Raw genomic sequence first — 27,763 nt, forward strand, 5'->3', positions numbered from 1 at the left:
CAGGGAAAATCAGAATAAGCAGATAGTAAAGGACGTTTCATTGAACTACAACAGAGATATGAATCATTGAATTTTAACTCATGAAGGGGGATTTCATCAGTTTGTCAGTATTTGTGAATTTAGTCTTTCAGATGTAAACATTCAGAGAGGTTTGATGTAAAGTGAGTCATTGTAGAGAAACTTACAGACTCTGATTGCTTCACAGTGGGGTGATAGGAAGAAGGGGTTACAAAGTCTGCAACACAAATGTTGCCATTTTTTACTATCCAAAGCCACCAGTGAACCAGCACAGGCCTTCTCAGTTCTTATATGTAATGCCGATGATGGTTAAATAAGCATAAATGAGGAAAAATAAATTTTCTTTGGGGACTATTTTGTCTTGGGGTGTCCTGAATGTAGCCCACCTCTGTGAATGGGTCAAAATACATTAAACAACATGTCAGACATCAAGCAATGTACATGTAAGCACATCATCTGATTATTTTTAAATTTCTTGCATAATTGGGTCCAATTGTTCAACTGATGCTAAATTTTTTGGACCCACCGGTCACAACTGTGACCAAAGATACATTTGAGCTTTTTCACTAACCTTCTGAAATTTTCTGGAAAGACATGTAATTTGTGTCATTGGACCGTCCATGGAGTAAACCACATATACTCAGTATAAGATGGGCAAAAGATTTGATTAAATTGGCTAATCGGTCATTAAAACATCGTTTATTGAAACGCACAGCGCGAAAGAATCGACTCCTACACTGAACCGAATCGCTTTTTTTCTCCTGGCCCGCATTTCCTTTCCACTGTTCGCAAAGCCCGCCCCTCTTCTGAGAACGTCAGCATTCCGCGTCGCTTTCTCAAAGGCGATTGGCTGCGGTGCCCGTCGCTCAAAGCGCTTATCGCCGGCCAGCAGGGAGGGGTAAGAAAATTATAAGGTCATATGAATTAGAGCGTCGTTAAAATGGAGATGATGAAGCGGTGACGGGAGATGTTGAACGGAGGGATGAATTAAAACGGGGAGAGCAGTTCAGCTGGATCCATTCTAATATAAACGCGGAGGAGGGGTCTCGGTTGAGCAGGATCGGCGTGAGTAGAAACAGGGAAACGCGTGAAGAGGAGGAGGTTTCTCTGCTAAAGCCGATCAAGGTGGGATTGAAGCAGCCAGTATCTGCCACCATACGCACGAGTCAGTGACTGCGGACACGGAAAACGAGGTATTTGATGGCTCATCATCCTTCCTTTGGTCCGTTTCCGGCATCGCGTAAAAAGAAGACACAAATCTATAGTCAGCTGCTCATTCGCCAGCTTCTTTTTAGAATTTTCCCGTTCCACCTTAAATGATTCCGCTTGAGGCGCCAGAATGTAACTGCTGCACCATTTAAGGTGGAACGGGAAATTCAAATAGGAAGCCAATTTCAGCCTCAATTAGGGCGTCTAAAACCACACGCTATGTATCTTCAGGACCAATGAATGCGCTGCTAATAGTGTACTATTAGTGTACTACTTGGATAGTGTTCAGTATAACAATATGCGGTTTAGGACGCTGCCTGCGTGTCCCTCAGCTGTCCTCCCTACAACCTTGTCCATGTACGAGGAGTTCGCCGGCTGAAAAGATGTCGTGCCCTTTTTTCTTGTTCTAGAGCTCTACATCAGTATTTCCCAACCCTGGTTCTGCCCTGCACACTTTACTGCCCCGCTCCCAGCACACCTGATCCAACTAATCAGCTCATCAGTAGGCCATTACGGAGCTAAAGTGGCTGTGTCAAGGCAGGAAGAGCACTAAAAGTACTGAGCAGTGGGCCTCCAGGACCAAGGCTGAGAAACACTGATCACGATCAGCCTCCTTGTGATATGACCAGTGTTCACACTGCCAATAAATGGGTTTCCCTGCTCAGCTAGCTAAGCAAAGCATCAGCTAATTGCAAGAAGCTGTTCTTGTGCATATTATTAGCTGATAGCTAACATCCCACCTGGCTCGGTCCATGTCGAACTAAAGCCTTTGGGAAGTGAAATCACGTGAGAGCGGTAGGGAATACGGCCATAAAGCTGTTTGATGGCTGCTAATCGTAGGCAGTTAAATCGCCTTATTGAGTCAATGCTAAACCACCGTGCTGGTGAGGAAGAGTCCGGTGGCGCACATGGCTGGTTAGTGTCTGCCAGGCATTTGCTGCCTTGACTGCTGCAGTGCTACAGTACGGTTGATGGTGTGGGGAGCTGCTGTGCATCACTATAGCCTGAGCAGCCTTCCGGCAAAAAGAAGCATGAAAATACTGTAAAGCATTCGGAAAGCATGATTCTGCCAGCCATAACGGCTTAACATAGATGTAATAGATGGTGGTGGGGGTGCACGGGGGCTTATGGAATCCCCTTCGCACCTTCTCACTTTTCCAGTCAGGCAATGCAAGCAGGTTTTCCCTCATCATTGTATGGTTATGTTTAGGACACTCCCCAGGTCTGGCAGAAGCATCTTGTATGTTTGTCAGTGTATGCAGTAGCCATATCTAATGATGGGTGATGCCAGTAAAATGACTTTTCCAAAATTCAATTTTTATCCATGTCTGATGTTTAGTAATGCACACTCCCTAAGAACAGTTACTTAATACAATAAGTGTCATGTCTCATATGTAAATAAAATATATTGCAAAGTGCACAGATTGTCATATAGTAAGTGCGTGTGTTGCATGCATTGGCATATCTTTAAACAGACAAATGTCAAATATGTTTAGCGCCTTCATTTTAAAACGGCATAGTTATTGAATATGGTTTTTAGTATGAGCCAGTATTTTGTGTGTGTGTGTGTATTCCATGTTGAATGTTTTTGACTGTTTTATCCTTTTTCCTCTCAAAATATCACCAAACACAATATTGTAAACATTAACCTGACAAAAGGTTGAAAAATATTGTTTGTTTTTATGCCTTTTGAACAATCTGAAGCTCCCAACAAATGACAAATTGCATTTAATGTATGAATTCGACTGAAACAGAAATCAGTGTTGTCGCCCAACATTACCTTATGCTAAGGGTCCTCCTGTGATCCAGCAGGTGTATACAAAGCCCTCAGTTCAGATGAGTGTACTGGACTGGAGCCTGGACGATGACAGCACCTTGTAAATTCAATGAAATTCAGTCCCGCTTGTTAATTTACATTGACCATCCAAGTCAAGTCAAGAAGCTTTTGTCATTCCATGTACGTACAAGTACACAGTGGAGTAAAATTGTGTTCCTCCAGGAACAACACGGTGCAACAAGGAACACAAAGTGTGAATATGCAGACGTAGTGCGCAAAAAAAAAAATTAAGCTAGAAACAATAAAATAAATCAGACTAAATTAAACAGACAATAGACAGTAAACAGACAGGATCGTGCAGCACCTACACAGCACTCATTTCAGAGCATGAGAGTGGAATAAGGTGCAAAGATTTTAAACATGCTGTGATCTGTGAGTTTACACAGTCAGATAACAAAAATAAACACAGCAGTTACTGAGGTAGTACAATTTGAGTAAAATGTTAGTAAACACAATGTTAGCACCAATGTTCCAGATAGTGCAAGTAGAACATCAAAAGAGGTGTGTGCGTGTGTGTGTGTGAGGGGGGGCTTTCAGATCAGTCCTTGTGAGTTTATAAACCTGATCACTTGTGGAACAAAGCTGTTGCAGAGTCTGGCAGTGAAGGTACTGATGCTCCTGTACCTACTGCCAGACAGCAGCAGTGAAAAAAGTCTGTGTGAGGGATGGATGGGGTCGTCCACAATGCTGGTGGCTTTGCCGATGCAGCGTGTGGTGTAGATGTCCATGTTGGAAGGGAGAGTGACCCCAATGATCTTTTCAGCTGTCCTCACTATACACTGTAGGGTCTTGCGGTCAGAGGCGTTGCAATTCCCAAACCAGGCGATGATGCAGCTGCTTAGGATGCTCTCCACAGTCCCCCTGTAGGACAGGGTGAGGATGGGAGCGGGGAGATGAGCCTTCTTCAGTCTCTGCAGGAAGTAGAGGCACTGCTGGTGGGTAGTAGGAGGGCTCGACAGTCAGTCGTCCTTCAGTGTCCAGCCGGACATGTGGGCGGTTGTATACTTATATAAAAAGGCAGGGAGAGGGAATTAGTTTTATTCTGTCTGTTTGTACGTAAAACAGGGAATGTAAACATTTGCAGAGTGTGGCTAATGACTCCGGCAGATCTGGCTATGACAGCTTAACTAAAAGGAGAGAACCAGAAGGACACAGACACGAGAGCACTCTGAAACAGTTTGACATCCCTCCGCTCCACCTTCCACAAACCTGAGTGACCGCGTGCGAGCAGCGGGACGACAAGGGTCTCAGTTTACTATAATTCCCTGTGTCCATGGACCCCTGGATCTGCTGCCTTTATCTAAGGGGGAACAATTAACTACTTAACAAGTGAGTTTTCAGCCTAGTTTTAAAGATTGAGACTATGTCTGAGTCCCGAACATTTTCTGGAAGATCATTCCAGAGTTTGGGGGCTTTATAAGAAAAAGCTCTTCCCCCAGCTGAAACCTTCTGAATTCTGGGGACTATTAATAAGCCAGCACTCTGTGATCTGAGTAGTTGTGATGGCTCGTAATAAGAAATAAGGTCTTGCAGGTACTCAGGAGCGAGGCCATGTAGGGCTTTATACGTCAATAAAAGAATTTTATAATCAATACGGAATTTAACAGGCAGCCAATGAAGTGATGATAGCACTGGATTGATATGATCAAATTTTCTAGGGTTAGTGAGGACCCTGGCTGCGGAGTTTTGGACTAGTTGAAGTTTGCTTAGATTCCTGTTCGTACATCCTGACAGTAGTGCATTACAGTAGTCTAGCCTGGAAGTAATAAAGGCATGTACTAGTGTTTCTGCATCACGCAGGGACAGGGTATTTCTTATCTTGGCAATGTTGCGAAGATGTAGAAAAGCTGTCATAGTAATGCTGCCTATGTGTTGATCGAATGATAAATCAATCAATTATGACGCCAAGATTTTTTGCTGCTGAGCCAGGTGTAACTGGAAAAGTTAGTTTCCTTCAGTGATGTGGCTGCCCTGTCATCAGGTCGATTTACTGCAGATGTCCAGTTTGGAGGCCTCGTGCTTGTGTTTATGTTTATGTGAACAGGCAGGATGTCCAGGCTGACTAAGTAAACTTTTTTTTCCTGTGTCATTGCTGGAGTGACTTCATGTCTGAGAGAAAATGGGTCGAATAAGGAATGCAGACATAAAACTTCACTATGTATGTATTATTTACTAATACATAGGTCAAACTAGATGTGTTATCAGGATAGGCTGTTCTGATTAGGGCTATCAGTGAACACCGAACTGCCTGAATTGTAAAGAAGATGTATTTAGACTATGAATTTATGGATAAAGGAATACATTCTGGGCCTGTGCTGATATTTGCTATTTTTCGTGCATGTATCTGCCAATGATGACACAAACATTTTTAAACTGTGAAAATTGGGACTAGATCTACCTAGTTTGGCATTATTCGCCTCTGTAGGAGCACAAACACAGTACTATAGAATAACCCATTTTGGTTCTCTAACAAACCTTTCAAAGGATGATTTGGTGAAGGACTAATTTTAATGCAGTGTGGACTGTGCAAAATTTCTGGCACATTTTATGCTTTGTTTATTTTCAGAAATTGTATAAATAGAATTTGTGCAGTAATATGTGCAGACAATGTCATATTTACATGTTTCCTGTATAGAATGTTAACTTTTTTAACTTGGAATATCAGCAGAACATGTCATTTGATCGATGGTATACAAACTTTTTCATATGATTGTATGTCACAACTTGTGTGCCTTTGGCTTTACTGACTTCCCCATAACCTGCTGATAAGGGCTATAGGTTTGTTTTTATTTTTCAATGGCATCATTATATGAGAGATGTAGTTTCTCTGCCATATTGAGCTGCTTTCCATTAAGAAATAAAAAGAAAAGGCTACATTCTATTTCTCTCTATAAAAGTTGCAGCATTGCTTTTAGAGATGGTCTTCTGTTCTCCTCACTCCAGCTCCACCTCTCCACCATGTTTTTTGTCCAAAATCAGGCAAATCTGTCACGTGATACTAAATGTTTGCATGAATGCATAATTTATTTTTATAAAAAGAAAATTGCAACATTTCAGTAAGGTTTTGTCAACATTCATAAAATGTTAGACAGTTTACATTTCCCTAGCCTAGATCAACAAACATTTGTGGAGCTTTGGCTGGAAATGAACCTTTTGAATTTGTAGGAACCTCAACATAAAGTAAGCATTCTACACCGATTAAAACTTTTTTTTCTAAAACCTTGCAACCAAACCAAGAACAACTTAGGGTTTTTTGTTTTTAAGGCTTTAGGTATTTTGATGATACTTTTATGAAAAATCTTGTCTACACATAGATGTCAAGAGCACTTGACTCAATACAATTTGAATGCATTTTAGGTGATTAAGCTGTTAATGTTTCATTGAATATGGTGGCCTTGAGGCCTTTGCAATCTTATCCTGGCCAAAGAGTATCTGTTGACAGCCTGATCTTTAATTTATGAGAGCAAGGTGAACACCTTGAATGTTGCCTTTTGCATTGATGAGTTCATAATGCAGGTCAAAGATCACAGGTTGATGTCTGGACTCCTGATATCCACCTGTTTTTGTGGTTTGTGAAGCCCTGATTTTATTTTTCCTTATCTGTGCCTTCGTTTTTAATCTGTGCTTATACTGTCCATTATACTGAGTTCAATCTTGTGTTGGTCTTTCTGAGTGTTTGGTGTGACTGTTACTGTAATAGACTTTGTGGACTTTCTCTTTTTTCTTTTAATGTTTTATTGCACATTTATTGCGCCCCAGTCAGTCATGCACGGTACTGTGGATGCAGGTCAGATTGTCAGATTTCCTCCTAACTTTGTATCTGTGTTTTTCTGTGTAGGATGTTGCGGCTGGGATGCTCCACAGCCCTCCTCTTTGTGCTCAGGCTGCTCTTTGGCTTGCCCTGGCTTCAGGTCCTTCCTGCCATCCTGATCTTCTTCTTCGGCACTGGAGGATGGACGTCCCTCCGTGTGTTCATGAAAACTATCGGCCGGGATCTGCAGTAAGTGTGTGAGAGCGTGCGGCTCTAACAGCTTGTGTTTGCTCAAGCTTCGCAAGTGTAACTATACATTGAGAATAGCTGTCGATATTCCCAACTGAAAAAAGACTTAGTTTGAGCTTAAATAAACATTACTGACCCCCTCCAAAGCTGCTATAGCACAAGTCAGAAGTCTCAGCAAATGCATTTTCTGCTACCTTTTATTTACATGGATTTTCCTTAACTGAGTATTTGTTGCAGTGTAAAGATTTTCTGAAAGCTAACAACTGTGGAAAAACGTTTGTCAGATTAAATAATCAGCAGAAACAATTGCAGTTATTTTCTAATTGTGACATAAATTTGATGCTGCACATGTTCAGGTGCATCCCATTAATTATAATCTACACCCTTTAAAATAAAGGTTCTGAAATGGTTCTTGGCTTAGACATACGGGCCTGTGAAATTAGTAATTGGTAGAGAGCTTTGGTTATTATGAAGATTCTTTAAATTTTAAAAAGGTTCTTAGTCACATAAACACTCCTGGTTAAATCTCATGTTTTGTTGATTTCATAAGGGAAAATGCACATCTTTTACTTGGAACAGACGTCAATATGGAATCTTAAACAGCCTTTTTGCACTAAAGTTTACAGAAAATGTTTTAGAATGTATTGGGGGGAAAAATAAAGCATGAGCTAAAAAATTGGCTTGTCCTTTAGGGGGTGATCTTGGTCACCAATGACAGCTTAACCCAATCAGACACCCCCAGCTTCAAGCCCTGCCACATCCCAGGTCTGTTCGTATTGGCTAGAAGGTTGTAGGTGCTTCTGTTAGAATGGTGGGATTAACTGTGATGTCGGTTTTGTATCAAGTGTATTATTTCACCTCTATTGAAGACCTGCAGGTGTTTGAGGTAGCTAATTAGCTGTATATTAACTCGAGGCCAGTGTGCAAGCAGTAAGCACTTTATGGCCTTCTACACTCATGTGGGCTTTGACCCCCAGCTATTAGCTGTTTCTTTGATAAGCCAGCTTGACGGCCCTTTCTGGTTTTACTGGCTCTGAGTGGCTGTGTGGTGACGGTGCCTGTAGTAGATTTGCTTCAAAGAACCCCAGCAGGTCCAACTCGTTTTTAACACCCCCAAAGAGAGTAAAACTAACTAAAAATGTGGTTATATTAGCATATTTTTGAGTCTCATTAAGGGCAGTCTCAAATTATGTTGTGTAAGTATTTCCCTGTGTTCAAGCTCCATTTGTAATCTCCTAGGAGTGGTTTTCCAGATAAGCTTTAAGCCTAGTACTGGACTACATTTTCATTTTCCAGGACTAGGCATAATCCCTGCTTGAGGAACCGACCTATAACTTAAGTTCACTGTAAGTGCTGTACTATGCTGGAAGGGAAGGCGGAGCTGGTTTCAGTTAGTGTGTTGTCTCTGTGGGTGGAGAAAGGTAAACTTTTTTTAAGTGCCGTTAATGGAGCGAAGACCACTATTCTGGGTCTGAGATCACAGTTTTGTTTCACCATCATGTGGGAGTACACACACCCACTTCCCTTTCACCACCAGATCTGTGGTGAAATAAGACTTGTGTGCTAACCAGTCCGCTACTCTTTAGTAAAATGCATTTTGCTTTAGAAGGTGTTATGAGAGGGTAGAGGTGGCCAGTGTGATTACATTTCATCAGCATGATCATTTTGTTATCGTGATTAACCATATAGCTTTCTGAGTATATTATAGATATTATCTGTACTTAAAGAACAATGACCAACTGCATGTTTTATTATAAAGAATAATTAGCCATGTTTGTCACTACTAGTGTTTTGAGTCTGTCTGTGAAAATATTGATACATATCATACATCACAATGTCTTTATGTATCATCATGTAGTATTTTTGCCATATTGCCTTCTCTTAGGAGAAGGGGGGTCACTCTTTCATGAAAACCAGTCCTTTAATTTTCACAATGTCTGCATAGCTTCCCTATTATGAATGAACTTATCAATAAAAGTTTATTACCTGTGTTCAGCAGCCAATGGCCATTAAGTGCAAGTTATTAGATACAATATAAAGTTTCCAGAACTATTCTGGAGTTCAAAAAATGATTAAAAGATGCAGAGAAATTGAGAATCTTAACAGCCACCCGCAAGACCTAGTAGGCCACCAAAACTGCCTCCATCAGGTAAACAGTACTTAAAGTAGATTGCAATACTCATTGGCATTCAGGGAGTCATGGCTGGCTGGCTACTCCAGTGCTGGCACTCTTTCCACCAGTCTCTCTGGAAGCTGGGGAAGTTGTCAGATTTACGAATATGCTATGGCATATTGTAGCGTTTTTCAAAGGTATCCTGGACATAAGACCAACAGGGTGAACCAGACAACATCACTGAATGTGTTTGGGATTACTTGAATTGTGAGAAGCAAAAAATGCAATGTCTAAGACTGAACTTAAGATCTGTGGAAAAATGTCCCTACATATTTTTCATTTTATTATTATTATTTTTATTGCTGAAAAATAAATTAATAACTTGTTTTTTATGGCCATTTTGAGCAAAAAGGTAAATAAATTAAGTGCAGTATTGGGTGGTATGAGTTTTGCCTGGATTTTGGCCAGTGTTCTGCCCATCACTTTGTAGTGATAGTAATAAATCAATTTATATTATCGTCACACCCAGGATTTCCTTACAGAAGTGTAATTTGTTTTGTGTGTTCTGTACTTGGTGTCCTTGAGTCTTGGTCAGAGAAATGGCTGTTTCATTGTTTTTTTTTGCATCATTGGTAAATTCCTCCATGAATATAATGTTGTTAAAAAAAGGTATTTTTGTGATTTGTAGCTTTCTGCATAATTTGAGCTCAACAGCCTTCCTTTACATTGTGTGAAAGTTTCATGACGATTGGATCAAAAGAAATGCTCTAACAGTGCCTGGAATAAAATCTCTTTACCTTCATTTACATTGAGAGCAAAGGCAGTCTTTGCCCTCTCCTGTAAATTTACCAGTTCTTTTTCTTTGAGCATTGACAATAAGCAATGTTTATCACTCTACCACCAGAGCAGCAACTGGTCAACTTAAAACCTGCTTTGTTTGTCTTTTACAGTGCAGCTGGCGTACTACTGAAGGTGAAACTCAATGTAAGGCGGCACTTGCGCGAACACAACACTTTGCCCAAGATCTTCGCAGAGACGGTGCAAAAATACGGTGACAAGACAGCGCTGATATTTGAGGGGACGGGTGAGAAGTGGAGCTTCAGGCAGCTGGATGAGTATTCAAACCGTGTGGCCAACCTGTTCTACCAGCGTGGTTTCAGGGAGGGCGATGTCGTGGCCCTGTTCATGGAGAACCGCTCGCAGTACGTGGGGCTTTGGCTGGGCATGGCCAAAATAGGTGTGGAGGCAGCTCTCATTAACTTCAACCTACGACTGGAGGCCTTGGTGCACTGCGTGAACATCTCCAATTCTAAGGCAGTAGTGTTTGGCAGTGAGCTGACCGATGGTAAGCAGCAAGCATTATTACACGTGTGCATGATGGGCTTATTTGCCTTTAATTGCAATGAAGAGTATATCATTGGTTAATCATTATCACAGCATCGCCCTTTTCAATAGTGGTATGCCTTATGTAAGCCCTCAACCAAATCACTAAATGCATCAAATTCTCACACATCTCAGATGAGTTTGTGTGGCTTTTTGCATTGAATCAGTGGGTAGTAGTGGTCCCCAGCCCTCCTGGAGATCTGTTTTCCTGCAGAATTAAATTTCAGTGTAGCTACAGGACCAGGTTTGGTGAGTGATGAATCAAAGTAGTCACTTCAAACAGTAGTCATAGATGTGGCGTCAATTCCATACTGGGTATTAGTATTGGGCCAATATCAGCAGAAAATACTGGATCAAATACCGATGAAATCCGATCCAGTGCAGTAGCAAGTCTATCCTGGCATAGTACAAAATACCTCCTAATGTTAAATTAAGTAAAATACGTCAGTTGTAATAAGTTGTGATGTCAGTGACTACATGATAACAACATATGAGAACAGTGAGGGTGGGGTATTAAAGGTTAAAGAGTAGTCTGAACACAGTATGTTAATATATAGATTAATGGCATCAAAGTTTATACATTAATAATACGTAATGTAATAATTTATTAACGCCACTAATTTTTAAAAAGCTATTAATGCATTTTCTAGTTTGACCCTTCAAACCATCATTAGCTCCAGCCTGAAGCCAAGCTGTGCACTGTTGCTATGGTTGACTCACACCTATTGTACTCTCATTTAAATACAATATCACACCACTGATTCCAGCCAGATCGATAATATCAGTAACAGTAGCACTGGAGATGCCTTCAGCAGGCTACACTAGGCAATGCTCATTGAACAATTATAGATAAATTAACAAGCTACAGTCAGACAAAAGCATCAGCAAAGTGGACAACTACAGTTCCCTTCAGAATGAGACATAATGTAGTGATATGAGAGCTTTAGAGACTATATATTGTATATCTCATTGGCTGGAACATGCAGCCACTGTTGCTCTCACTAGTTATCAGTGATGGTAATTGGAAACTGTGTTAACTGAAAATAGCTGATTTTCATGTGTAGGTACATATGTTTACATAGCACAAATAATTCTAGTGCGTTATAAAAAGTAATAATGTATATTATTACTAGTATAATGACCTCTCTGTGTGGAGTTTGCATGTTCTCCCTGTGTCTGCATGGGTTTCCTCCCACAGTCCAAAGACATGCAATCAGGCCAATTGGACATGCTAAATTGCCCCTGGATGTGAGTGACTGTCTGTGTCTCTCTGTCTGCCCTGCGATGGACTGGCGACCTGTCCAGGGTGTATCCTGCCTTCCGCCCGATGACTGCTGGGATAGGCTCCAGCACCCCCCACCCCACAACACCCCAAACCCCCCCCCAACCGACCCTGACGGAGAAGCGGCTTAGAAAAAGGGTGGATGGATGGATACTTGAAGCTTTTTTGTTCACTTCTATAACTATAATGTGCCTTTTTTAAATAAAAAATGACTGTTATGTGATTTAATCATGGTTTTAAGGATCCAGTATTCATATTGCACGTAAACTTCAGTGAGCAATCTTGGGCATGATTTATAAACAATATTAGTAATGGGCAGTGTCAGCGCTAGAGAGCCACTACCCAGCGCCATTTAGTGCTTTTCCTGCTCTTATACAACTGACTGAGCTAGTGTAAATCTGGTGTAAACTGCTGCACTAGTGTTTGCATCCAAGACCCTCCAGCTTCCCACTACAACTGCATTTATTGAGAAAGTCCTGTAGTGAAAGAAGAAATGGGCGGAGGCAAATTGGAATGTAGCATGCAGACCGGTTTTATATGTGGGTAAGCAATCACTGTTACTACACTGTAGTTGTGCAATTAGCAGGCTTCTAATATGAAAGGGAAGTGAAACTTGGCCAAAGGTGAATATGAGTATGAGTCTGTGGAATGAAAATGCAGTGATTTATTAGTCATAGCAAGGTCAGTGTGTTTGGACAAAGGTTGTTTTAGCGTAGCATCTAATGTTGCAATCTGATGGTCATCTGAGTGGCAGACAGTTCGGGTGAAAGGTGGAGGAGATGGCGAAAGTGCAGCAAGTGACAGTAGGGCTGCAGTGTGATGAGCAGTCATGTTCAGCTGGATGGCCTTTAAGTAATTGGAGACTGTACATCGCAGGTTGGATTGAGTCAGCTGGTTCTTGTATGGATTTAGCAGAGCCAGGCTTTTGATTGTTTGCCCTGTTCGTCTTACTGGGTTGTTCAGACTGTGTTAGATATTTTATCTCTCTTCACCTTCATCCTGAGGACATGCTACAGAGGTTGTAAAGGTTGCATATGTTTATTACAGTCTGCCACGTTGTGGGTGACCTTGTCATCTGTGCTGTAGTCCACGTATATTCATACATTAAAGATAAAGTCGCTGTGTGGACTAACTAAAAAAAACCCAGTTTTTCAATGAGGACATGTACTACTGCATAAAGATTTGAAACTTTTAAAACCAATAAACAACCAATATACATGGTCTACGGCAGCTTCCAACCTTCTTTCTATTCTATTTCTATTTTATGTGCTTCTTTAAACATCAACTGTTTTAGTGAACATCTTCAATAAAAATCATGTGTTGGGTAACTCAGATTTATATTACTTAACATTGAAAGCTACTTCACCTTTTTTTTAAATAGCTGTTACTTTGGACTTGCATTTTTCTGCTCCTTCTGGTGCAGGTTGAAAAAAACGCCTTGTGTTCTAGTATCACCCTTTGCTGGAAAAAAATTCAGACTGCAACACATTCTAAAGTGCTGATTGCCAAAGCCAGGCCCACATGCTTTGCATATTGAAGATACAAGAATTTTTCCATGGTTATAGTAAAGTCAGCTATAGATGGTATTCAGCTATAGATGCCTTTGTGCTGTTATATTTCAGAATTTATCATTTTACTGCACCACTGGTCCAGTATCATTTTTTTATCTTTTTACTACATCCCACAACGCTTTAAATACCAACCGATAAACCATCTTGGTTAGTAAAACAAAAACATGTAAAATATATCTGATTCAGCCATGCCAATATTCAGTAATCTGGTTATAACATGATATTAAACACGTATGGTATCGCTATCGAGGACCCTTTAAACTACTCTGTAATCTAGTCAAACAAGTTTCACCAGAGATTAGATGTACAGATCAGCTTTGTCCCAGACTCCCACTGAGCTGTCACAATTTGTATTAATGATAATGTTGTACACTGTGATAACTAATTATTGTGATGTAAAGTTGTTGAATCTGCACATCTGAACTGATCTTTAACATGGAACTAATACATTGTAGCAAAAGGAGCAGAGGAGCCTGATTAGCTCTGCTCACAATGCTACAATGTCTGGATTATTACGGACTGATTTTGCTGTTTATTAGAGTTTATAAAGTAGGACAATTGAGATCTCACAATATCAGCCACTGTATATAACATTTAAGTTTTAGCCCCATAAAATTATCAGCCTAAGAACGTTGTGGTTAGGCCGTAGTAAACACAATGAGGAATTTTATATGGATGCTGAATCACTGTTGTCAAGTGGCTGCGTTGTTATAATTCTTATTGTCGTTGTTGTTGTTATTGCTATTAATCTGTATTACTTCCCTTTCACTTTCCCTCAGCAATGTGTGAAGTGCACAGCTCTATGGGAAAGACCGTGAAACTCTTCTGTTCTGGAGACTGGGATCCTAAACGTGTTCCCATAGGAACAGAGTGCCTTGAGCCGCTCATTGCGAGCACCCCTGCACACAAGCCCATCCCACCACAGCGTGGATTCACAGGTAACAGAGTCTGACACATCTAGGAAACTGGTTTGGGCCTATAGAAGACCCCCGTGGCCTGAATAATTCCTTTTTTTTTATTCCTTTTATCTCTAGATCGTCTCTTCTATATATACACATCTGGAACTACTGGGCTGCCCAAAGCTGCTATTGTAGTGCACAGCAGGTAATTCTTCTCTGCTCTGCCTCTCTTCTACTCTGTTCTTTGTTCTACTTTCTTCTCTTCCTTCATCCTTTAAACTGCCTTCTACTCTCTTCTCATGGCCTTTTCTCTCTTCTTTTTTCTTGCTGTAACTCAAATTTATTTATTTAGCACAAAGCATCATGAAGCTACCTTTCTTAGTCTTTCTATACATTTCGTCTACTGTAAAATTAAGGTACAAGACACAGAAGAATTGAGATTGAATGACCTAATAAATACAGAAAAAGTGGTATAAAAAACTCTTTATTTTTCATGATTTCTCTTCATCACTGACGCACTCATCTCTTTTTGGGGGTTTTCTCTGCAGGTACTACCGTATGGCTGCTCTTGTTTATTACGGTTTCAGGATGAGGTCGGAGGACGTGCTGTATGATTGCCTTCCACTTTACCACTCGGCAGGTAAGACGCTGCATTCTGTCCTCCATTGCTCTGTATTTCCTCTCTGAGAAATGCTGCGGTGAGGGATTGAGTAAGGACTTCCTGTGTACGAGATTGCCTAAAATGCTGTATCTTGAGCTTAGTAGTTAATGACTATACTTTTATATTTGCAATAGTTTGCAGATTTGCAAGGCGTTTTCCTGTGGGGTGAATTCTACCCCACAATATTTTAAAAGAGTAAACTGTCGATCTGTTTGTGGTTCACTCAGGCCAAGCCCATATTTACAAGAGCACTGCAGTGGTCTCTTCAGTTAGAGAGATAGCATAAACATGATTTACAGCCTTACCGGGCTAGTGAGAAGCAAACTCCCACAGTATAATCAAAAACATGCATGTGCAGCAATGGTTTTTTTGTTTTTTTGACACTGTCAGTATATTGTCTTTCACTGAAATGGCCATATCCTATTGTAGTCTTAACTTTTGAACAGGCTCCTCCAGTAGTTTTTGTAACTTCCTCACTAATGGGAATCTAAAAGCTGTTGATTTAGCTAATTCTGGCACTCATTTTTTCTTATTTGAGATTAAAGTTTTCTGTACAGGGTTCCTGACAAAATAAACGCAAACAAGATCTTCTTTCCTGCAGAGTTTAGTTCTCACTTGCATCTAAAATGCCTCATTTCATACCTGACACTAATGCGTAAGATCCAGCCAATCAGGGGTTTCCAAAGAAGTTAATTAGCTGGAGCAGATGTGGCAGATTGGGATTGGAACTAGACTCTGCAGGAAGGTAGATCTCCAGGAACAGGTTGGTGACCATAATTATGTATGACTCATTGTGCTAGATAGACAATCGCCTTAGTTTCAGTGAGTTATATTATTTAAAAAGGGAATTGAATTTCTTTTTGTGTAGGAATTTTTCATTTTGGCCAATAAAACAAAAAGGATTAAATAATGTTATTTATATTGCAATATTCATAGAATGTGGATAATAGACACAGCTGGAAATGTGCTAGTGTATTTTAAGTGCACTGACATTTTTAAGTTTCAGATTTTTTTTTTTATGCAGCTTCAAATATAGAAACATATTTGAACACCGTTTTCTGATATATAAAAACCATAACAGATAAAATGCATCCTCAAGATGATTTAAGAATCACATCAGTTGAGTTAAAAATCCAAAAACTGGTGTTACTGAGGTGCATCCAGAGAGTCTAGTAGAGGTTACCAGATTTTAGCAAACTGACCTAACTTTCTAGTTTTTTTTTTTTTTTTTTTTTGTAAGAGTTTTCTATTTTATCTGACAGGTAACATTGTGGGTGTTGGTCAGTGTCTGATTCATGGCATGACTGTTGTCATCAAGAAGAAGTTTTCTGCATCAAAATTCTGGGATGACTGCATCAAATACAACTGCACTGTGAGTATCGAACATGTAGTAGTTTTTTTTTTTTTATTTTTTTTTTTTTTACTCCATTTAAAATTGCCAGCTGCTCTTTGCGCTGTGGAAAATGAGCAAATATAAATGGTCTGAACTAAAATTCTTATTACATTAATAACATTATTACAACACAATAACAGCATTTTTGTCTCATTTCTCTTATGAAGCTGTCATTTCTGAGATGCAAGATTTTGTTAGGCCAGCAAAAATAGCAGTCATGTAGTTTTGATTGATTGTGAATGATCACTTATGGGTGCTGACTGGATGCCAAAGATGTGACAGAAATGTGCCACGCTGACTTTGACAGTTTCTGTATTATCTCTGACTGTTCTCATGCTTCCCCAGCTGATTTTTCATTGCTGCCTGGCATGCTCACATAAACTCAAGCATACAAACAAACATAGGATACCACTAAACAGCACAAACTAGTCTATGCCATGTAACATCCACTCATGAGCAGTAAGTCTGGATGAAGTTCAACGAAAGCAAGACTATGTGCAGTTAGCATAAATTGGCTGCATTGTAAGTTAATTCCGCAAAACAGACTCTAGGCCATGAATTATCTGCATTATAACAGGGTTAATTCCAAAGACAGATTATTTTATATCTTGGTTGACCTTTGTTGTATGTTATAAATGACCTCTTTTGACAAGTTGTTAAACTAGTTAGTCTTATTATTATCTACAACCCCAATTCCAATGAAGTTGGGACGTTGTGTAAAACATAAATAAAAACAGAATACGATGATTAGCAAATACTTTTCAACCTATATTCAATTGATTCGACTACAAAGACAAGATATTTAATGTTCAATGAATAAACTTTATTGTTTTTTGCAAATATTCACTTATTTTGAATTTGATGCCTGCAACACGTTCCAAGGAAGTTGGGACAGGGGCATGTTTACCACTGTGTTACATCACCTTTCCTTTTAACAGCACTCAATAAGCATTTGGGAACTGAGGACACTAATTGTTGAAGCTTTGTAGGTGGAATTCTTTCCCATTCTTGCTTAATGAACAACTTCAGTTGCTCAGCAGTCCGGGGTCTCCGTTGTCGTATTTTGTGCTTCATAATGCGCCACACATTTTCAATGGGAGACAGGTCTGGACTGCAGGCAGGCCCGTCTAGTACCCGCACTCTTTTACTACAAAGCCACGCTGTTGTGACACGTGCAGTCAGTGATGTTCACTGACAATGGTTTTCTGAAGTGTTCCTGAGCCCATGTGGTATCCTTTACAGAATGGTCAGTTTTTAATGCAGTGCCGCCTGAGGGATCGAAGGTCACAGGCATTCCATTTTGGTTTTCTGCCTTGCTGCTTACTTACAGAGATTTCTCCAGATTCTCTGAATCTTTTGATGTTATGGACTGTAGATGATGAAATCCCTGAATTCCTCACAATTGCATGTTGAGAAACGTTGTTCTTAAACTGTTGGACTATTTGCTCACGCAGTTGTTCACAAAGTGGTGAACCTCACCCCATCCTTGCTTGTGAACGACTGAGCCTTTCAGTGATGCTCCCTTTATACCCAATCATGACACTCACCTGTTTCCAATTAACCTGTTCACCTGTGGAATGTTCCAAAGAGGAGTTTTTTGAGCATTCCTCAACTTTCCCAGTCTTTTGTTGCCCCTGTCCCAACTTCTTTGGAATCAAATATAATTTGATAAGGTTTCCAATTAACCTGTTCACCTGTGGAATGTTCCAAAGAGGAGTTTTTTGAGCATTCCTCAACTTTCCCAGTCTTTTGTTGCCCCTGTCCCAACTTCTTTGGAATCAAAGAAGGCAGTTGCAGGCATCAAATTGAAAATGAGTGAAAATTTGCAAAAAACAGTTTTATCCTGACTACAACTTTTATTAAAGTTTATCCGTTTGAACATTAAATATCTTGTCTTTGTAGTGTATTCAATTGAATATAGGTTGAAAAGGATTTGCAAATTATCGTATTGTTTTTATTTATGTTTTACACAACGTCCCAACTTCACTGGAATTGGGGTTGTAAAAAAATGGGTGTAAACCTTACTTTAGTTAGATTATTTTAAGAAACAGTTGAGTGGATCATATCACAAATTCTAACACAATTGGATTATTTTGTATGAGTCATAATGACTTAAAATACTGAATACTCAGTGTGACTAGACAACAGTGGAATACAATAATACAATATATCAGGCTTTTCTGTATATGTGTATGTATACGTGTATATTATATAAGTTTAATTCTAAAGAAACGTTTATACCATAATTATTCAAATAAAACCAGAAAGAAGTTAAGAAAATCTGAGTCCTTTGTGAACAAGAATGGATCCAGGCTTGCCACTCTCAAAATGCGATTCCCAGAGAGCGTTTGCAAGGATTGTGAATATTTCACCTTCTGCAGTACAGTATATCATTGGAAGATTCATGGAATCCTGACAAATCTCAAAAACCAATATTGAATGTGACCACACTCAACTGTTATGCTTCTGTAATGAATATAACCACATGGTCTCAGGAATACTTTGAAAAACATTTGTCAGTACTTTTTTTTTTTTATGCAAAGCAAAAAGTGATACATTAACAACATCCAGAAACATCGCCGACGTCTGTGGGTTAAAGCTCATCTGATATGGACTAAGGCACAGTGGGAGTGTGTGCTGTGGTCTAACGAGACAACCTTTCAAATTATTTCTGCTCCTTTTGGAATGTCTGTCATGGAATTCTGGTGTGTTGGTGCCAGTGTCATGGATAATTTACATATGTGAATGTACCATTAATGCTGAGGGATACCATACGCAAGATTGGCTTTTACATCCACTCTTCTTTCCCCAATAAGTCATTAACTCATTACAATTTTATGCGTGATTCTTTGGCAATAAACCATGTGTTGGCAGCAGGTTGAGCTGGGTGGTGGAAGGGATCACGGTTTTGTCTTCCAGAACAGCGGCACGAGACCGTAGACGTTGGTATCACAGTTTTGGTTTCAGAATTGTTACACCCCTAAGAAAACCACTCAGATGTTATTAGTTGACCACAGGGGAAAAGAATTCAAAACAAATGTTTACTCATTTGACAGCCCTAATACTATTATAATTGATGTGACATTACAAAATCAATTTACTGGCAAATTCAGACAAGATTAGTTATATTGAAATTTCCTGCTCAGAATTGAAATTATAACCAAAAAAATTTCTCTCTCTCTCTCTCTCTCTCTCTCTCTCTCTCTCTCTCTCTCTCTCTCTCTCTCTCTCTCTCTCTCTCTCTCTCTCTCTCTCTCTCTCTCTCTCTCTCTCTCTCTCTCTCTCTCTCTCTCTCTCTCTGCCTCTCTGCAGATCGTGCAATACATCGGGGAGATCTGCCGGTATCTGCTGAACCAGCCCGTGCGGGATACGGAGCAACAGCACTGCGTGCGTATGGCACTGGGTAATGGCCTCCGCCAGTCGATCTGGGAGGAGTTCATGCAGCGCTTCAACGTGCCCCAGATTGCTGAGTTCTACGGAGCCACCGAGTGTAACTGCAGCCTTGGCAACTTTGACAACCAGGTGAGCGGAGGCCCGAGCCCAGAGCACTTCAGAACAAGAGCCTAGAAAGAAAGAAAGTCCATTAGCAGCGTGTGCCACGCATATATACACACATTGTGAGATCTTGCTCTTATCATGCTGAAGCTTTAATGCCATATCTAGCATTTCATGTCCAAATACAGTGTATTGGCACTACATGCTGCCACTGTGTACATGTGCACGCACACTTGCACTTACTCTCACTCCCATGCTGATCTCCGGATGCTGGCTAATGCATTTTCAAGAGGATGTCTTAGTGGCTGGAGTCATTTTAGTTGAGTGGATGTCTAGAGGTTTTTCTTGCTATGTGCTGGACAGGCTTGTTCCAAACAGAATGGTCTTTACTCATAATGCCGAGCTAAGCATACAGTTGTATGTCTGTCAAATTACACAATTATATTGATTTTCTAATTGTTTAGAAACTGTTTATTTGCTGAATTTTAACATTTAACATATTTGGGGAAAAGAAACCTAAAATTATACCTGTACAAATGTACACTGCTCAAAAAAATAAAGGGAATACTCAAATAAGACATCCTAGATCTGAATGAATGAAATATTCTCATTGAATACTTTATTCTGTACAAAGTTGAATGTGCTGACAACAAAATCACAAAATCATCAATGGAAATCAAATGTATTAACCAATGGAGGCCTGGATTTGGAGTCACACACAAAATTAAAGTGGAAAAACACACTACAGGCTGATCCAACTTTGATGTGATGTCCTTAAAACAAGTCAAAATGAGGCTCAGTATTGTGTGTGTGGCCTCCATGTGCCTGTATGACGTCCCTACAACGCCTGGGCATGCTCCTGATGAGGTGGCGGATAGTCTCCTGAGGGATTTCCTCCCAGACCTGGACTAAAGCATCCGCCATCCTGGACAGTGGTGCAACGTGGCGTTGGTGGATGGAGCGAGACATGATGTCCCAGTCTTGTCTACCCAGCCATGTCCCAGGCTCAATCGGATTCAGGTCTGGTCTTCATCTTGCAGGAACTGCTGACACACTCCAGCCACATGAGGTCTAGCATTGTCCTGCATTAGGAGGAACCCAGGGCCAGCCGCACCAGCATATGGTCTCACAAGTGTTCTGAGGATCTCATCTCGGTACCTAATGGCTGTCAGGCTACCTCTGGCGAGCACATGGAGGGCTGTGCGGCCCTCCAAAGAAATGCCACCCCACACCATTACTGACCCACTGCCAAACCGGTCATGCTGAAGGATGTTGCAGGCAACAGATCGTTCTCCACGGCCCTCATACCATCCTCATGGAGTCAGTTTCTAACCGTTTGTGCAGACACATGCACATTTGTGGCCTGCTGGAGGTCATTTTTGTTGGAGGTCATTATGTTCCTCCTTGCACAAAGGCGGAGGTAGCAGTCCTGCTGCTGGGTTGTTGCCCTCCTACGGCCTCCTCCACGTCTCCTGGTGTACTGGCCTGTCTCCTGGTAGTGCCTCCAGCCTCTGGACACTACACTGACAAACACAGCAAACCTTCTTGCCACAGCTCGCATTGATGTGCCATCCTGGATGAGCTGCACTATCTGAGCCGCTTGTGTCGGTTGTAGAGTCCGTCTCATGCTGCCACGAGTGTGAAAAACCACCAACATTCAAAAGCGACCAAAACATCAGCCAAAAAGCAGAAAGGTACTGAGAAGTGGTCTGTGGTCCCCACCTGCAGAACCACTCCTTTATTGAGTGTGTCTTGCTAATTGCCAGTAATTTCCACCTGTTGTCTATTCCATCTGCACAACAGCTGTGAAATTGATTGTCAATCAGTGTTGCTTCCTAAGTGGACAGTTTGAGTTCACAGAAGTTTGATTTACTTGGAGTTATATTGTGTTGTTTAAGTGTTCCCTTTATTTTTTTGAGCAATGTATATTGTATTTTTTGCAGGATGTTAAACCAAATAAATAGAAATTGTGCACTACAATAAGGAGAAGTGTGACATTTTAAGTGTGCCAGCACTAGGGAGGAAAAGGTCTTGGAGAAGCAATGGCATCCTTTACTGTAGAGCACTGACTGACTGTGTTTGTGGTCTGAACAGACCGGTGCCTGCGGCTTCAACAGCCGGATCCTCCCCTATGTCTACCCCATCCGGCTGGTCAGAGTGAATGAGGAGACCATGGAGCTCATCAGAGGACCAGATGGAGTGTGTATACCATGTAGACCAGGTTAGCATCACCACACACATACAAACAACCGGACACCTTAAATTCATAGCATCAAGGGTGTAATGTACAACAGGGGTGCTCAATCCTGGTCCTGGAGATCTACCACTCTAGAGTTTAGCTCTAACCTTAATCTAACACGCCTGATCCAGGTAATGAAGGCCTTCAGGAGCATCTGACAGTTAGAGCCAACTGTGTTGCATCGGAGTTCTCAAGGGTGGTAGATCTCCAGGACCAGGACTGAGCACCCCTACAATGATGGATGCAAATTAGAGACGTTAGTCAGATTTAGTTTGCATTCTTTATCGTTCCTGCCAAAAACAGGTGCTTCTCAGCACGACAGGGATGTAGAATTTAAAACCCTGTAATCATGTCTTCTTATGTATGCCAGTAGTCATCAACTAAATCTTTTTTGGTGGTCTAATTCAGAAGTAAAGGAAAGGGACACAAATAAACTGCATAAAAAGCAGTGTTTGAAAGCAGAAAACTATGTTCACCACACAAGTCTTTTTTATGGAATTTTGTTCTGCTGTTTGAGCTGTAAACATACAAGCAAATGTGCAGAATGTTTTCAAGTGACTTTTGGTAGACATATTTCTATTTTAGAAACACAAGCATTTGGCCATTTCTTTCAGTGGCCAAAATTTTTAGCTCTTGTGTTTTGTTTGGAGTTCAGGATTTGAACTCCTCACCTACCAATAATAGGAAACTGTAGACAAACCTGTGCCACTTCGGGGCCTTTTCTAAACCTCTTTTTAATGAAACATATAATAAATCTTGAAGATCATGCATTATACTCAGAAAACCATGGTGAAATGTATTATGTAAAAGTAGAACACTCTCAGAGCCAAAAAGGCTATAGTATGTGCCTTATTTCAGGCTGATGTTAATGCCTTGGGTTCCTGGTATTCCTCTAATCCCAGCATGCTTGCTGTTCCTTCTCTCTGTCTCTGTCTGCTCCATCCACAGGTGAGCCTGGTCAGCTGGTGGGCCGAATCATTCAGAATGACCCCTTAAGACGCTTTGATGGTTACGTGAACCAATCGGCCACCAGTAAAAAGATTGCACCCAGTGTCTTCAAGAAAGGGGACAGTGCCTACCTGTCAGGTTTGTTCTCCAAAACTGCCCACACTCCAAATCTGCCTGTGTTTATAATGTTTGTTTAAAAATGTTATGTTTATATATATCAGCTCTTCAAGGCCTGTTTTTAATTATATTCATAATAAATCAGCACTTTTGTTCTGAGAAGTTTGATTAGTATATTTCTGACCTCCCGCTCTGCCTTCAAACAAAGTTTGCCTGCAACGCCATGAAGGTTGGGAACAGCTGTTTTGTTTTTTTTTTCTTCAAAATGTTCTAGATGAAAACTTCAACAATATTCAAGACGAAACTGGCTTATTTAGATATCAGCCATGTGTAAAATGGGCTGAATTGGGATTTTGGAGATGGGGTAGTCAGGATCCATGAACAAATCTCAATTTATGTGGTACTATATGACGTTCTCAGCATCGTGAAAATGTTATTACAACAAATAGCCTACCTGTTTCTGTCTTTAAGGCTTCAAGGAGTCAATTTATTTACTTGGCTATTTTAGTATTTCCTGTTTGATTTGGCAATAAAATACTTTTTAAAAATATTTTTATCTTTTCTAGCAAAGATGAAAGCTACAAAAAGGTTGGGGCCAAATTTATGTAGCCAGTTAAAATTTCACAGAATCGCAGAGAGGAGGGCTTAAGAATTATTTGATTGTGAAAATTTGTAGAATGATTTAAGGAGAATGTGGCACTTTAACATGCAACAGCAAAAAACATGGAGGTGGGGGGCAGGGAACTGTTTTAAGGGTTTATTTTTGATTGTAATAGGTAGGTAGTATAGTATATTGTAGTATATATTGTACTATATATAGTAATTGTAGTAGGTAGTATACTGGTTGAAATTTTTCCTTGGATATGACTTTTGTCAGAATGGTTATACCACTATGCCATTAATATGACAAGTGTGCAAATGATGCAAACCATACTAACGTGATCACCCCTCACTGAGTGGCTGAGTCTGGGGTATTTGTCACGTTTCAAATATAAATGAAAACGTTAGAGACCCTCAATCACCTCACACTGTCTAGTCCATTGCATCTACAATAGTACACTGTGGTTTCAAGGCAGTGGGCATAAAGCAATATCCTTAGGTTGCGCTAAGGGGTTAACATGGACACCAGAGTGATTGCCACACTTTCACTTGTACTGACTGAGAAGCTGCCAGACTCTGCCAACTGCATCAGACGATCAGGGACTTTTGCACAAAACAAGCCGTGGATTATACAGCTATCAGTATCAGTAACAGTGTCTGATGGCTGGAGGGGCGAGAATGTGGGATGATGGGGAACATGTATGAGGCAAATGACTTGGAATAATTATGTGAAGCTGAATTTATTTATTTATTTTTAAAATATGTAAATATTCTGTGATCTACACCAAAACCACTGGAAATTGTTATTGTATCATGCAATGAAGATTTAGCCACTCACTCCTAACTGTACTGGAATTTTAGTTGGGTTTACTTTTCCCTGCAATTTCAGCACTGGAGCTCAGTTCTGTTTCCTTTTTACCAATCAGAGATTATAAACTGCGCATGTAAATGTTTGTGCCAGTTTTAGTGATGGAAATATTTAGTTTATAACACACAGAGCCACTCATTGTATCTTCTTGTTGTGATGTCAGCGGTCAAACCTTTTTTGGGCCAAAAGATTTTGATACGTTCTTTTAACAATAGTGTTAAAAAAGAAAACTGTCAAACTTTTATTGAGACACAACTTGCTCTTCATACCAGTGAAAACACTTTGATGATCATGAAGCAAAGTGCTGAAGATAAATATAGCCAGAAGTTATAAATTGTACTATTATCTTTGGAGCTGTCGTGTTCCTAAATTTTTGGTGGTATTGTGGTATTTGCCACATAAGAATAATCCCGTTTTCCTGCTTCTCTCCAGGAGATGTGCTGGTGATGGATGAGTACGGCTACATGTACTTTAAAGATCGAACAGGAGATACGTTCCGCTGGAAGGGAGAGAACGTGTCCACCACTGAGGTGGAGGGCACACTGAGCCGTCTGCTGGAAATGAAGGACGTGGTGGTGTATGGCGTGGAGGTGCCAGGTACAAAGACCTGTTCTGTTTTTCTGCTTTCATCTCCTCACTTTCTGTCTGTTTGACTGTGTCTCCATTTCTCTATTCTTTGTCATTCATTCTTTCATCTTTCATTGTGTTTTGTTTCTCATTGTGGTGTTGTTTGATTTATTATTGTTATGAGTTATTAAATGTGGACCTCAGTTCTGTTGTTCGTTTACAAGAAAACACTACTTTCTTTGTTTCTTTTTGCATATTTTTCTTTATTTTTTTGCTTTATTGTCCTTTCTTTTTCTTTTTTTCCATTTTTTTTTTCTTTCTGTCTGATTTTCTTTTTCATTGTCATACAGTTCCTTCTCCTATTTCTTCCCCTTTTTCTTTTTCTGCCTTCCTTTTTTTTCTACCCCTGTCTCTCTCTCTGTCTCTATCTGTGTGTAACAGGCTGGTTTAGATGTGATCATATCTGACACTTCCTTGCGTTAAAGGCGTTGCATGTTTTCTGAAGTGGAAGGCTGAGTTGTATAATGCGGCTCTGCTGGCGGGAGCAGTGCAGTCTGCTGTAGCTGCAGTGATGCTTTACAAGGCTGTGTGTGATTTTATGGTCGAGAGTCTCTGTGCTGTGCCACTGTAACACTGCTGAGCTCAGCTGAGCTCTCTGCTGCTCTGCCTGGATCCCATCCACCCATCAGGATTCTAGTGTTTGGTCCCAGGAGCAGTGGCCGTGGTTTTGTGAATGTAGGGATATCACTCATTTTAGGTGCCTGTTGGTATAAATAGCAAAATAATTGTGTTTTCTTGCCATTTTTTTATTGAGGGTGCCAAGAAGAGAATATGGGCATGCAGGCAGCTGATATTGCTGACACTTTGTGACGTCTAAAGCTATATATGGAAATATTTCCATTAAAAAGATTTGCACAACTGAATTATCATTGTGACATTTGACTGGCAGAATATTAAATAACATTATTCACCTTGTTTGACAACTATATGCACTGTCCATAACAATTTTGTCTCATTTCATTATACAAATACTATTTACATATTTGTATTCAAATAGCAAGAAATGGGAAATTGAGATTGCTGACCTTAGTAGCTACTTTAGTGAATTACCTACTGTTTGATGAACATCACTGCATTTTGCTGTCTGAGTTTCTTATTTAGCAACATAAGATACTTTCATGATTCTTTGGTTTCCAATCTGTCTCATTTGATTTTAGCTGTAGCTTCTAACAAGTCAGTCTTTTTAGGCTTTTTCCAGAGTGCATCTGCCAGGCCTAAACAACCCCCACTTTTACGACATAGCTGAGAGTCTGGTGGAGAGTTTTTTAGTGCCACTGAAAGGCAGTATCCAGCAGGTGCATGTGTATAGAATTCTAGAATTCTGCAAACCCTGTGGTTGAGTTTACATTGGGAAACGGTTCCCTGTTTCTTTCAGTCACTAATGATTTGGCAAGCCCGTGATCATTCCTTTCTTATCCGCTTTGTTGTAATCCAGAGTGACTCAGCAGCTGCTTCTCAGTTCCTGACTCTGCTTACCTGATTTAATCTGTTATAGCCCCGAAATGCTCTTCTTTAACAACAGCATTGAAGCTGTTATTGTGTGTGTGTGTGTGTGTGTGGGGGGGGGGGGGGGGGGGGGGGCGGTGTTTTCATCCGTAAATCTGATCTCACGATTATTCAATTAAGCTGTGTTGCTTTAGGAAATAAAATGTAAATTTCCAAAACCATTTACATAGTAGAGGAGTATAGACCGTGCTGGAATCACCCCCTTCAGACTAATGGATCACAATGAAGTTTTAAATGTTGCTTAAATGTTTGTTGCTACTCTTCTTCAGGTGCAGAGGGAAAGGCTGGCATGGCAGCCATTGCAGACCCAGACAACACCACAGACCTGGAGAGGTTTAGCAGGGAGCTGGAGAAGGCCCTGCCTGTGTATGCACGGCCCGTGTTCCTACGCTTCCTGCCAGAAGTCAACAAGACAGGTGAGATTCTTGTGCATTCGGGTTGCTCCAGTCCAGGGAGACTTCTACACCGGCCAGTTTTCAAGAATGTTGAGTCATGTTTAATCAAGGGTGAAAAATACAAAACCACACTGTTTTTTAAAGCAAAGGTTTAGCCCAAAATCAATGGGTTGCCAAGGTGTTACCAGGCCATTGCTAACCTAACCCAGGTTGTTGCTAAGATGTAGCTGTGTTATCCCAGCTGACTGCTAAAATGTTGCTAGGCCATTGCTGCGGTAACCCAGGTGGTTGCAAAAATGTTGCTGGGCTGTTGCTATGGAGTCCACCATGATGATAAGGTGTTGCTGTGTTATCTCAGGTGACTGCTAAGATGTTCATAGACTATTGCTGTGGAGACCCAAGTGGTTGCTTAAGTGTTGCTAGGCCATTGCTGTGGTATCCCAGGTGGTTAGTAAAGTGTTGCTGGTCTGTGGTGTGGTATCCCAAGTTTTTTGTTTTTTGGTCCAAACCATGAACCAGCCTTGGGAAATAATAACAGGAGTAATATACAATGCAAATCTGTCTGTCTTCTCTCTCGCTCTTGCTCTGTCTCTCAGTTTGGG

At 40.5% G+C, this 27,763-nt stretch overlaps 1 protein-coding gene across 1 annotated transcript in view; it reads left to right on the forward strand.

The window, feature by feature from the left end:
- The first annotated feature begins 937 nt into the window (after positions 1-937).
- The window catches only part of slc27a4 (solute carrier family 27 member 4), a 29,244-nt gene continuing 2,418 nt past the window's right edge, over positions 938-27,763 (forward strand). Inside the window, exons 1-12 of the mRNA XM_017708196.2 lie at positions 938-1,211; positions 6,903-7,064; positions 10,128-10,522; positions 14,193-14,351; positions 14,448-14,517; positions 14,861-14,952; positions 16,236-16,345; positions 19,679-19,888; positions 21,956-22,082; positions 23,049-23,186; positions 25,066-25,230; positions 27,036-27,182. Coding sequence (XP_017563685.1) covers positions 6,904-7,064; positions 10,128-10,522; positions 14,193-14,351; positions 14,448-14,517; positions 14,861-14,952; positions 16,236-16,345; positions 19,679-19,888; positions 21,956-22,082; positions 23,049-23,186; positions 25,066-25,230; positions 27,036-27,182 — 1,774 coding nt within the window. The 5' untranslated portion in view covers positions 938-1,211; position 6,903. The remainder of the gene's footprint in view (positions 1,212-6,902; positions 7,065-10,127; positions 10,523-14,192; positions 14,352-14,447; positions 14,518-14,860; positions 14,953-16,235; positions 16,346-19,678; positions 19,889-21,955; positions 22,083-23,048; positions 23,187-25,065; positions 25,231-27,035; positions 27,183-27,763) is intronic.

The sequence above is a fragment of the Pygocentrus nattereri genome, chromosome 18 (genome assembly GCF_015220715.1).
Source record: "Pygocentrus nattereri isolate fPygNat1 chromosome 18, fPygNat1.pri, whole genome shotgun sequence".
In the NCBI taxonomy this organism is placed as follows: Eukaryota; Metazoa; Chordata; class Actinopteri; order Characiformes; family Serrasalmidae; genus Pygocentrus; species Pygocentrus nattereri.